Source organism: Mobula hypostoma, chromosome 3 (assembly GCF_963921235.1).
Source record: "Mobula hypostoma chromosome 3, sMobHyp1.1, whole genome shotgun sequence".
NCBI lineage: Eukaryota > Metazoa > Chordata > Chondrichthyes > Myliobatiformes > Myliobatidae > Mobula > Mobula hypostoma.
Window position 1 is genome coordinate 104033679 of NC_086099.1, and position 12519 is coordinate 104046197.

At 42.3% G+C, this 12519-nt stretch overlaps 1 protein-coding gene across 1 annotated transcript; it reads left to right on the forward strand.

Annotated features, from left to right (window-relative positions):
* The first annotated feature begins 6208 nt into the window (after positions 1-6208).
* LOC134343494 (interleukin-8-like) lies at positions 6209-10038 on the forward strand. Its single transcript, XM_063042213.1, has 4 exons — positions 6209-6314; positions 6628-6757; positions 6889-6968; positions 9009-10038. Exons 1-4 carry the CDS (start codon positions 6254-6256, stop codon positions 9047-9049), a joined length of 312 nt encoding a protein of 103 aa, XP_062898283.1. The 5' UTR covers positions 6209-6253; the 3' UTR covers positions 9050-10038.
* Positions 10039-12519: the final 2481 nt, after the last annotated feature.

The window sequence follows — 12519 nt, forward strand, 5'->3', positions numbered from 1 at the left end:
CAGCTATGGCATCATGTACAGGCCTGGGAAGCTCAACGAGCCCTCCGATGACCTATCCCGGGGAACATGCGCCAGCGCGCAGATCGACCGGCTATACGCCCTACACGTAGATCTTTGCCACCCGGGGGGGGCGGGGTCACCCAGCTTTTCCACTTTGTGAAAGCGTGGAACCTGCCTTACTCCCTTGAGGAGATCAGGATGACGACCCAGGGACTGCCAAGTCTGCGCAGAGTGCAAACCGCACTTCTACCGACCCGAAAAGGCACCACTCATCAAGGCCACCAGCCCTTTTGAGCGACTGAGTGTTGACTTTAAGGGCCCCCTTCCCTCCACCAACCGCAATGTGTACTTTCTTAACATTATCGATGAGTACTCGTGGTTCGCCTTCATCATCCCCTGCCCCGACACCACTACCACGTCAGTTATAAAAGCCCTGCGCAAGCTCTTCACTCTGTTCGGATACCCATGCTATATTCACAGTGACAGAGGGTCCTCGTTTATGAGTGACGAGCTGTGCCAATACCTACTAGCTAGGGAATTTGCAAAGAGTAGGACCACGAGCTATAATCCCTGGGGGAATGGACTGGTGGAGAAGGAGAATGGCACGGTGTCACACTCTTAGCCCTCAGGTCAAAGGGACTGCCAGTCTCCCGCTGGTAGGAGGTCCTTCCCGAGGCACTCCACTCCATCCACTCCCTGTTATGCATGTCCACCAATGCCACCCCTTATGAGCGACTCTTTTCTTTTCCCATAAAATCGACCACTGGGACCACCCTACCAACTTGGCTGATGTCCCCGGGGCCAGTGCTGCTCCGGAAACATGTGAGGAGCAATAAATACTCCCCGATGGTCGAGAGGGTTCACTTACTTCATGCGAACCCCAATATGCCTACGTGGTTTTACCTGATGGGCGGGAGGACACGATCTCCATCTGTGACCTGGCGCCCGCAGGAGCACCGGACCCCTACCCTGAACACTCCATGGTGGCTATTAACCCCATATCCACCGATATATATACCCACCAGACACTGCGCACTCCAAGGCCTACACAGACACCACACAACACTCCCATACCGGGCGCGACACACACACGAGGGATTATTCAATTATTTTACAGGTGGGAAAAAACACTAATCTAAAAACTGAAGCTGCAAAATGAAGGAATCAATTCCATCTCTGGATTATATGTGGATGGAAATATTTTGTCTCGAGGGAACTTTTACTGACTGGATTCAGTTTATTATCCATCAAAGCTGGACTTTTGTTATATGTGAATGAATTTGTTGAACATTCCTCAAATGTATTTAAGAAATTAAAATAAATTGTATTTCTAAAAAACAATTTGTTGTCAGTAGATGGTCCTGTGTTTGTTCATTTAATAAATGAACTATTTAACGAATGAAGAGCAGTGGGTCCTCAGCCAAATCTGCACAATGGCTGTGGGGAATTTTAGCGGGTTTTAAAAATTTCAGCTTAAATTTAATGTTTTGTATTCGGAGAATTAAGATAATGGGTGATATTTTCTAGGGATAATTAACATAAGCACAATGTACAATGTATATAGTTCTATATAGTTGAGGTTAAGTTTGCCTCATGACTCTTTCAATATTTGCATACAACGCCTGAAATGCCGGTAAATTGAAATCGCTGAACTCATCTTGGTTAAAACACACTGAGATAGTTGTGACATTTAGTCAACTGCACAGATGAAGGGCGCAGATTAGTACAATGTCACGGAATTGTTGAATCATTGAGAAAGACAAAAGATTCTTTGTCAGGGCAATTGACATACCTGTCATTGTAACTTGACACAGGCAAACTGGATCTGCAGTGCAATTAACATCAGACCAGAAACTGAAATTTTGGGCTTGAAGAATTATAAAGTAGCCAGGAGGAGATTAAGACTAGATTTTGGAGAGCCAGAAAAGGACATGAGAAGACCTTGGTGACTAAGATTAAGGAAAACATCAGCTCATTCTACATGTACTGTATGTGAAGAACCAGAGGATGATTAGCTTAGTTAGGACCATCAGGGATAAAAATGGAAACATTCTTTTATTGGAAGGATTAGGGGAGGTCCTCAATGAATACTTTGTTTCACCATTCAACAGCGGGAGGGAACTTCACAAATGTGAGGTTACCATCGACATGTCGACATTAAGAAAGAGGATGTGTAGAACTCTTGAGAAACATTAGGATAGGTAATTCCCTGTGACTGAACAAGGTTAACCCTGGGTACTAAGAGAGCAAGAGAAGAGATTGCTGTACCTTTAGTGATGATCTTTGCATCCTTACTAGTGACAAGAGTAGTACCAGAAGATTGGAGGTGGACAAATATTATTTCTTTGTTCAAGTAAGGTAATTTGGATAAACCTCGGATTGGTAGACCAGTGAACCTTATGCCATTGGTGGGAAAATTATTAGAGAGGAGTCATTGAGACAGGATTTACATTTGGAGAAGCATAGACTTGATCAGGGATAGTCAGTGTGAGTTTACATAGGACAGATCATGTCTCACAAGACTGATTGAATTCTGCAAGGAAATGACCAAACAATTTGATTAAGACAGATCCCACCACTAAGCACTTCTGCCACCTCCAACGGGATCCCACCACTAGGCACATCTTTCCCTCCCCCCGTCTCTCTGCATTCCGCAGGGATCGCTCCCTACGCAACTCCCTTGTCCATTCGTCCCCCCCATCCCTCCCCACTGATCTCCCTCCTGGCACTTATCCGTGTAAGCGGAACAAGTGTTACACATGCCCTTACACTTCCTCCCTTACCACCACTCAGGGCCCCAAACAGTCCTTCCAGGTGAGGCAACACTTCACCTGTGAGTCGGCTGGGGTGATATACTGCGTCCGGTGCTCCCGATGTGGCCTTTTATATATTGGCGAGACCCGACGCAGACTGGGAGACCGCTTTGTTGAACATCTACGCTCTGTCCGCCAGAGAAAGCAGGATCTCCCAGTGGCCACACATTTTAATTCCACATCCCATTCCCATTCTGACATGTCTATCCATGGCCTCCTCTACTGTAAAGATGAAGCCACACTCAGGTTGGAGGAACAACACCTTATATTCCGTCTGGGCAGCCTCCAACCTGATGGCATGAACATTGACTTCTCTAACTTCTGCTAATGCCCTACCTCCCCCTCGTACCCCATCTGTTACTTATTTTTATACACACATTCTTTCTCTCACTCTCCTTTTTCTCCCTCTGTCCCTCTGAATATACCCCTTGCCCAGCCTCTGGGTCCCCCCCCACCCCTTGTCTTTCTTCCCGGACCTCCTGTCCCATGATCCTCTCGTATCCCCTTTTGCCTATCACCTGTCCAGCTCTTGGCTCCATCCCTCCCCCTCCTGTCTTCCCCTATCATTTTGGATCTCCCCCTCCCCCTCCAACTTTCAAATCCCTTACTCACTCTTCCTTCAGTTAGTCCTGACGAAGGGTCTCGGCCTGAAACGTCGACTGCACCTCTTCCTAGAGATGCTGCTTGGCCTGCTGCGTTCACCAGCAACTTTTATGTGTGTTGCTTGAATTTCCAGCATCTGCAGAATTCCTGTTGTTGGATGTGGTGTATATGGCTTTTAGTAAGGTATTTGAGAAGGCTCGCAATAGCATGCTCATTCGGAAAGTCAGGAGGCATGGTATGCACGGAGAACTGCCCTCATGGATACAGAATTGGCTTGCCCACAGAAGGCAGAGGGTGGTAGATGGAGCATATTCTGCCTGCAGGTTGGTATCCAGAGGTGTTTCACAGTGATCTGTTATGAGAGCCTTGTTCTTTGAGATATTTATAAATGACTTGGATGAGTAAGCAGTTGGCTGGGTTAGTAAGTTTCTAGATGTTGCAAGGGTTAGCGATGTTGTGGATAGTGTGGAAGGTGGTCGTAGGTTATAATGGGATGTCCTTACCTACCTTAACCACTGCCAGTAGCCATTAACCCCAAACTGAGTGTGTACCTGGTATCCGGAGTGGGAACCTGAAAGAATAATTTTCTGAATGAAATCGAACATTTGGAAACTCTAACATAGCAAATCCGATCACATCTGACGCTGGAACGGACATCAGTGTGTCAGTGAAATCTGACAGATGGAGGATGGATATGTATTGTCTCTTTTTTACAGTATGTGCGGTTAAGCAAAGTCAGGATCAGAATTTAATCTGCTTTGGCCACCAATGCTGAGAAAATTTTCTACTTGGATACTGATTACACTGGGTCCACCACAGCAACCTGGGCAAAGTAGCTAGGTGGTATTGAAAGAGCTGCATCAAAACATAACTTTGGAAATTATTGGATGCAACAGCCAAAGAAAGGGAAGCAGTTTCTGACATTAAATATACTGCTTGTGTTGTTCAGGAATCTCGTGGTTGTCAAGTGCAGGTTTTCTGAAAAAAAACACGTGTCTCTGTGATGAATTTTAGATGTGCTGATTAATTTGTTCATTTTCATAAACTACTGATATGGGGGAATTTAATATATTAAGAGTTCATTTGACCAGTGCAGTAGAAGTTGGGTCCAGGCCTTGAACCTCCCGCGGAACTCATTATCTTTGTTAATGGAGAACAATAAAAAATTTTATACACACTTATAACAGATTGCTTCTGTTTACTCCAATGTGCTTGTAACATGGCTGATCTGGGAACAGTCTTTTTGCTTGTTGTGATATATTTCCAATGATAAGCAAACAGGAGCAAGTATAGACTTCAATGTATAGAACATCATGAAATGTCAAACAAGCTGACTTCCTGGAAATCACGTGGCCTCACAAACACTGGCTGCAATCTGTGCTGCAGTTCTGAATTTCACTGATGTTTGTACTTTCCCCAGGGGGAGGAGTCAACACGGCTCCAGGCTCCACAATTCACAAATCTGGGAACTAAAACTTGAACCAGCTCCAGAAAGCCCTGAAGCTGATGTTTTGTCACTCTTGGACGACGAGCACAATGAACAGTTGTTGCTGCAGCAAATATTCCAGCAAAAGCCTTATTACAGCACATAATAACCTGGTCAGATCTTGCAATATTGTCCAATTTGCCCCTCACCAGTTCTACACACAAATGTTTTTGCTTACATATAAACCCACTATCTATACATAATACATCGTATCATTCGTGTGTGGGACTGGTAGGGACATTGGGGAAGTGCTAAATAAATTCCAGAGAATAATTGAGTAAAATACTTCTGATTTAAAAGTTTAATTGAGTAAGCTTATTCAATGGCAATTATCAAAGGATATAGCATGTTTCAGAGACCAGGCTCTATTCTATAAGTCCTAAAAGTTCACATCTGCACAAAACTGCCTGACTTGCTGAGTTCCTCTAGTATTTTATGTGTGCTTTTGAGAATATTGTAATATAGTTGTCATCAGGTATAGAATGGCTTGAGGACTAGACATTATTCTATACAGCAAAGACTGCATATCCTGAAGGTATAAGTAAACACATACTCAAGACTCCTGGAGCTGAAAAACAGCAGCTTCAGCATCGCAATAAGCCTATCTGTGAGCTGAGTATGATTTGGGATCCCCGAAAACTTTAATCTCAGTGCTGAGGCGTGCAGGGATTTAAAATGTGAACCCTGAGGATGGATAAGTTTTAAGAATGATTCCAGGTCTGCAACCAATGCAGCAACATACTGATTCTTCAGACAAAGTGTGGATTGTATCCAATGTTGGAAATATCTATGTGTTTTCCAAACCTGCAACATTAAAGAGCTGGGAGACATGCTGCAACATGAAGATTTTGAATGGGAGAGCAATTTCCTGGAAATCGCAGGTATAAACTCCAACTTGTAGTGAGCATGCTCTCCTGAACTGCAGACTTTCCAAACCTGTGAGAATAAGGCCCAGAACTGGAATTTGAAAGCTAGAAAGCAAACAATTGGTTCATTTGCACCATTAACTTTGCTAAAAGTGAATTATTCATTTCTTCCTGAAAATAAACAAATCAATCTTCAAATTAGTCCAACAGAATCAACAGCTATATTGATAGATAATCCTATTACAGCTCTGAAGCACACACATGCTGAAATGTAAAGCTACAGAAGTGAAAGTAGATCTGAGCTGGGAGCAGGAAATCCCCTGCTTCAGAACGTCAGTGTTTGGCAGAGTTCCCTGCATGAGATTATGCAAATTGGAGAAGAGTGTCCCAATAAATAGAAGCTCACTGAATGGTTTCAGCGTGTCTTGATTCAGCAGAGAACAGCTGCATTGAACAGAAGATCCGTCTGCTGTACAAAGTGGAAGATGGACAGAACAGCCACTGTGACCATCGTCATCCTCCTTCTGTGTGCCATTGCTGCACAGGGTATGTTGAGATATCTGAACTGGAGTTTTATTCAAGTGATGTATATATTTTGTGGTTCTTGTATTGTTTACAATGTAGAAAGCAATTAAAGTGAGGAATATTTAAATATCTGTAACTGTAAATTGCATCAGCATCAGATTTATATAAGATTAATTCATGCAGCTTTCCTGCAACATTTGATAGTGAGATGTGCAAGCTCCTGTCTGGTGATGCTTTGATGAAGCAAAAACACTGAGGGAGTATCAGCAAGTTTTACAGGTTTTGTTCTCCTTGAAGCAACAATGAAATCTGAGTGAAGATAATCTTTCCTCAGGTGTTCCGATCCCAGGAGCACAAGGACGGTGCCATTGCATTCGAACCAGCTTTGATATTATTCATCCGACGTCCATCAGGAGCTTGAAATACATTCCCAGTGGATCCCACTGTGACAGAGCAGAGCTAATGTGAGTAAAGCAGCCAGATTATCAACTTTAACTTCATTCCTTTACTGATGTTTATTTCATAAACTGTGCACCTCAAGAGAAGACATACTGTTTCTGTGAATTAAATTTTGAATGATACTGTCTTTTCGCAGTGTCACCCTGAAAAATGAGAAGAAAGTGTGTGTGGATCCTGATGCCAGGTGGTTGCAGGCTCTCATAACAGCCATGAAAGGTCAGTGTTTGGTGCTTGTCAAAATTTTACTCTTAAGCTGCTAAGTAACGTAGATGTAAAGAATTGTTTTTGCTGTGTGACTCTGGCCCTTCATAGTGGAGGGAGCTGTCTGCTCCTCACTGTCGTTCCTGCCGTAACCTGGAATGACAGCAAACTCATTCGCCATGTTTGCTGTCAGAGCTGAGCCTCTCACATTATTAATGTTCCTTGGAACTGTGGTAGGGACCAGGAAGTAGAGATTGGGTCACCATAAAGCTATTAATTGCAGAACTGATGTCTAATACTGTTTATCACACCTTTTAATAAACGGGACGTTTTCAGAATGACAGGCGGTGACTAGTGGGGTACCGCAAGGCTCAGTGCTGGGACCCCAGTTGTTTACAATATATATTAATGACTTGGATGAGGGAATTAAATGCAGCATCTCCAAGTTTGCGGATGACACGAAGCTGGGTGGCAGTGTTAGCTGTGAGGAGGATGCTAAGAGGATGCAGGGTGACTTGGATAGGTTGGGTGAGTGGGCAAATTCATGGCAGATGCAATTTAATGTGGATAAATGTGAAGTTATCCACTTTGGTGGCAAAAATAGGAAAACAGATTATTATCTGAATGGTGGCCGATTAGGAAAAGGAGAGGTGCAACGAGACCTGGCTGTCATTATACACCAGTAATTGAAAGTGGGCATGCAGGTACAGCAGGTGGTGAAAAAGGCGAATGGTATGCTGGCATTTATAGCGAGAGGATTCGAGTACAGGAGCAGGGAGGTACTACTGCAGTTGTACAAGTTCTTGGTGAGACCGCACCTGGAGTATTGTGTGCAGTTTTGGTCCCCTAATCTGAGGAAAGTCATCCTTGCCCTAGAGGGAGTACAAAGAAGGTTCACCAGATTGATTCCTGGGATGGCAGGACTTTCATATGAAGAAAGACTGGATGAACTGGGCTTGTACTCGTTGGAATTTAGAAGATTGAGGGGGGATCTGATTGAAACGTATAAAATCCTAAAGGGATTGGACAGGCTAGATGCAGGAAGATTATTCCCGATGTTGGGGAAGTCCAGAACGAGGGGCCACAGTTTGAGGATAAAGGGGAAGCCTTTTAGGACCGAGATTAGTAAAAACTTCTTCACACAGGAGTGGTGAATCTGTGGAATTCTCTGCCACAGGAAACAGTTGAGGCCAGTTCATTGGCTATATTTAAGAGGGAGTTAGCTATGGCCCTTGTGGCTATGGGGGTCAGGGGGTATGGAGGGAAGGCTGGGGCGGGGTTCTGAGTTGGATGATCAGCCATGATCATAATAAATGGCGATGCAGGCTCGAAGGGCTGAATGGCCTACTCCTGCACCTATCTTCTATGTTTCTATGTTTAATTCCAGCTGAGATTAATGAATGAAGAATGATCTTTAGTCTAACCAGTGATGTTTGGAATAAAATATTAAATAATGATTTTCACCATTGGTTGCAGCCATAGAATAGGGGCAGTTGGGTGAATAAATTATTGGGGTGCCAATTGCAGAGAATGCTTTGTCCTGGATGGTCTCCAGCATCTTGGTGTTGGAGCTACAGGCAGTGTTTACTCTCTAGAACAGGGGTTCCCTGCATGGGGGGTCTATGGATCCCTTGATTAATGATGGTGTTCACTCTCTAGAACAGGGGTTCACAACACGGAGTCCACTGTATAAAATGGCAGGAAGGCCTGCTCTAGAATTTTTCCTTGTAAAGAGATGATAGGATGATAAATTGGTGCCAGGAAGTGATTCAACTCAGATTAATACAGTGGATAATGAACTGTTGATGCCAGGGAAGTCAGCAATGGTACCTCACATGCCTACATGGTGTAACTTTGTGAGAAGTTAGAAATGAACTTGAACACAGTACAATGCAGTTTGGTTTATACTGTTTGCAATATCAATGAGGTATGAGCAAGTTTCCAAGGCATCTTTTTGTGGAAAGTCAGTTTGAAAATTCTTTTAATGCTGTTGCTTGAGACACTATATGCTGAAAATCTGTGGGTAATGATACAAATTATTCAATTATTTTACAGGTGGAAACAACACTAATCAAAAAACTGAAGCTGCAAACTGAGCGAATGAATTCCATCTCCAGATTATCCGATGGGGAATGATGGAAGCTCAGCCCTGGGTGTTGACCCTGTGATATCACCATCCAGTGGTTCATTCCAGTGTCCTCTTCATTGTCTTCTGAGAGTGATCTTGGAGTTCCTTCCTGTCACAGGACATTTTTTGACCTGGACACATGACCTGTTTGTATTTGAGGCCACCATCTGATGTTTGCGTTGAACTTTGCACAAATCTTAGGTTTCTTGTGCCATTTATGGTAATTAAAGTAGATTCTGGACCTGTGACCTTGTGGAAAAGTGTAAATGAGACTGGAGTCTTTTGCTAAAACTTAATATTAGCTATCGGGTTGGGAGATGATGGTGGTATTAAACTAAGATGGTGGATGAATCTCCATGACTACAGAGTTAAAATGATCTCAGGCCACAAGGGAAGCCAGTGATGAGGTGGTGGACTGTGCTCTTTGCCATCCCTGAAATTAAAGCAGGTGAACCCATGAGATTGTGTACAACGATCCCCACTCCTATCTTCCTCTTTCCTGTTTAAATTCTGTTCGGAAATGGTGATATACTGATGGAAGTACATTGGACCAAATGTGTTCTAATTTGAATGAAACATTCTTCTATAGAAATACCAGTGCAAATGTTTGAAAATCACTCTGTGCCTTTTTACTGCAATGTTTTTGACAGTTGATATTTTCATTAAAATATGGTGTTTTCTTTGCAAGTTGCCAGATTTTAGAACCTATCTAAAATTTGTTGAATTAATTCTCCGTTGATGCAATTTTTATGTAAAATATCTACATTTTAGAAGATAGTGCTGCTAATAGTCTGATAATCACTGGATGAAATAAAAGTTTTAAGTAAGAATAAACTTTATATGTGGATGGAAATATTTTGTCTTGAGGGAACTTTTACTGACTGGATTCAGTTTATCATCCATCAAAGCTGGACTTTTGATATATGTGAATGAATTTGTTGAGCATTCCTCAAATGTATTTAGGAAGTTAAAATAAATTGTATTTCTAAAAAGAATTTGTTGTCAGTGGTTCTGAATCTTCAGTATATGGTCCTGTGTTTCTTCATTTAATAAATGAACTAATTAAAGAATGAAGAGCAGTGGGTCCTCAGCCAAATCTGCACAATGGCTGTGGGGAATTTCAGCGGGTTTTAAAAATTTCAGTTTAAATCTAACGTCTTGTATGAATAGAATTAAGATAATGGGTAATAATTTCAAGGGAAATTTATCATAAGCACAATGTACATTTGTAAAATGTTCATAGTTCAATATATTTGAGCTCAAGTTTGCCTCATGACACTTTAAATATTTGCATACAACGCCTGAAATGCCGGTAAATTGAAATCGCTGAACTCATCTTGGTTAAAACACACTGAGATAGTTGTGACATTTAGTCAACTGCACAGATGAAGGGCACAGGTTAGTACAAAGTTACTGAATTGTGGAATCGTTGAGAAAGCCAGGAGATTCTTTGTCAGGACAATTTACATACCTATCATTGTAACTTAACACAGACGAGCTGGATCTGCAGTGCAATTAACATCAGACCAGAAACTGAAATTTTAGGCTTTGAGAATTATAAGGTAGCCAGGAGGAGATTAAGACTGGATTTTGGAGAGCTAGAAAAGGACGTGAGAAGGCCTTGGTGAGTAAGATTAAGGAAAACATCAGCACATTCTACATGTGCTGTATGTGAAAAACCAGAGGATGATGAGCTTGAGTTAGGAGTGTCAGAGATAAAAATGGAAACATTCTTTTATTGGAAGGATTAGGGGAGGTCCTCAATGAATACTTTGTTTCACCATTCACCAGTGAGAGGGAACTTCACAAATGTGAGGCTATCATTGAACAGGCTGCGACAAGAAAAAGGATGTGTAGAACTCTTGAGAAACATTAGGATAGGTAATTCCCTGTGACTGAACGAGGTTTACCCCTGGGTACTAAGAGAGCAAGGGAAGGGATTTCTGCACCTTTAGTGATGATCTTTGCATCCTCACTAGTAACAAGAGTAGTACCAGAAGATTGGAGATGGACAAATATTATTTCTTTGTTCAAGTAAGGTAATTTGGATAAACCTCAGATTGATAGACCAGTGAATCTTATGCCATTGGTGGGAAAATGATTGGAGAGAAGTCTTTGAGACAAGATTTACATTTGGAGAAGCCTAGACTTGATCAGGGATAGTCAGTGTGAGTTTGCAAAGGACAGCTCATGTCTCACAAGCCTGGTTGAATTCTGGAAGGAAATGACCAAACAATTTGATTAAGACAGAGCAGTGGATGTGGTGTATATGGCTTTTATAAGGTATTTGAGAAGGCTCCCAATAGCAAGCTCATTCGGAAAGTCAGGAGGCATGGGATGCAAGGAGAACTGCCCTCATGGATACAGAATTAGCTTGCCTACAGAAGGCAGAGGGTGGTAGTAGATGGAGCATATTCTGCCTGCAGGTTGGTATCCAGTGGTGTTTCACAATGATCTGTTATGAGAGCCTTGCTCTTTGTGATTTTTAGAAATGACTTGGATGAATAAGCAGATGGCTGGGTTGGTAAGTTTCTATATTTTGCAAGGGTTGGCAATGTTGTGGATAGTGTGGAAGGTTGTTGTAGGCTATAATGGGAAACTGAAGGATGCATAAGTGGGATATGGAGTTTAATCTGGAAAAGTGTGAAGTGATACACTTTGTAAGTTTGAACTTGAAGGCCAGGTACAGGGTTAATGGCAGAATTCTTAGCAGTGTGGAGGAACAAAGAGATTGTGGGGTCCTTGTATGTATATCTTTCAAAGATGATGTGCAGATTGATAAAGTGTTTGAGAACGCCATGATGTTTTGCCTTTCAGAAGTTGAATAACAGAGTTGAAGAGTTACAAGATAATTTTGCATTTCTGGACAACTCTGATTAGACCATACTTAAAATATTGTGCTCATTTCTGATTGCCTCATTGTAGTGAGGACGGGGAAGCTTCAGAGAGGTTGCAGAGGAGATGGGCTGGATCAGACATCATGTATTATGAGGAAAGGTTGAGCAAGCTTGGATTTTCCTCTTTGGAAGTAGGAGGGCGAGAGTTGACTTTACAGCTGTGTAAACAATGGTGAGAGACATTAACAGAGTGAACATTCAGTGTCCTTTTCCCAGGAGGTAAATGATGTATATGAGAGGACTAAATTTTAAGGTGATTAGAGTAAAGTATAGGTGCAGGTCAGAGCTACGTTTTTTGTACAGAGATAGATGGCTGCATGAAACGAGATGTCAGGGTGGTGTTGAAGGCAGATACATTAAAGGTATTAATGATAGGCACGTGGATGGAAGAAAAATGGAAGGCAATGTGTGAGGAAACATTGGAGTGATTCTGGAGGAAGTTAAAATGTCGACACAACATCATGAGCCAAATGGCTTGTATTGTGTTGTACTGTTATATGTTCTATGTTCTATGTCAGAAAACTGAAGTTGGCATCAAGAT

Coding starts and splice junctions, on each gene's coding strand:
- LOC134343494 (XM_063042213.1), top strand. CDS start 6,254: ATGGACAGAACAGCCACTGTGACCATCGTCATCCTCCTTCTGTGTGCC. Junction 6,315..6,627: donor GTGTGCCATTGCTGCACAGG/GTATGTTGAGAT, acceptor ATCTTTCCTCAG/GTGTTCCGATCCCAGGAGCA. Junction 6,969..9,008: donor TCTCATAACAGCCATGAAAG/GTCAGTGTTTGG, acceptor ATTATTTTACAG/GTGGAAACAACACTAATCAA.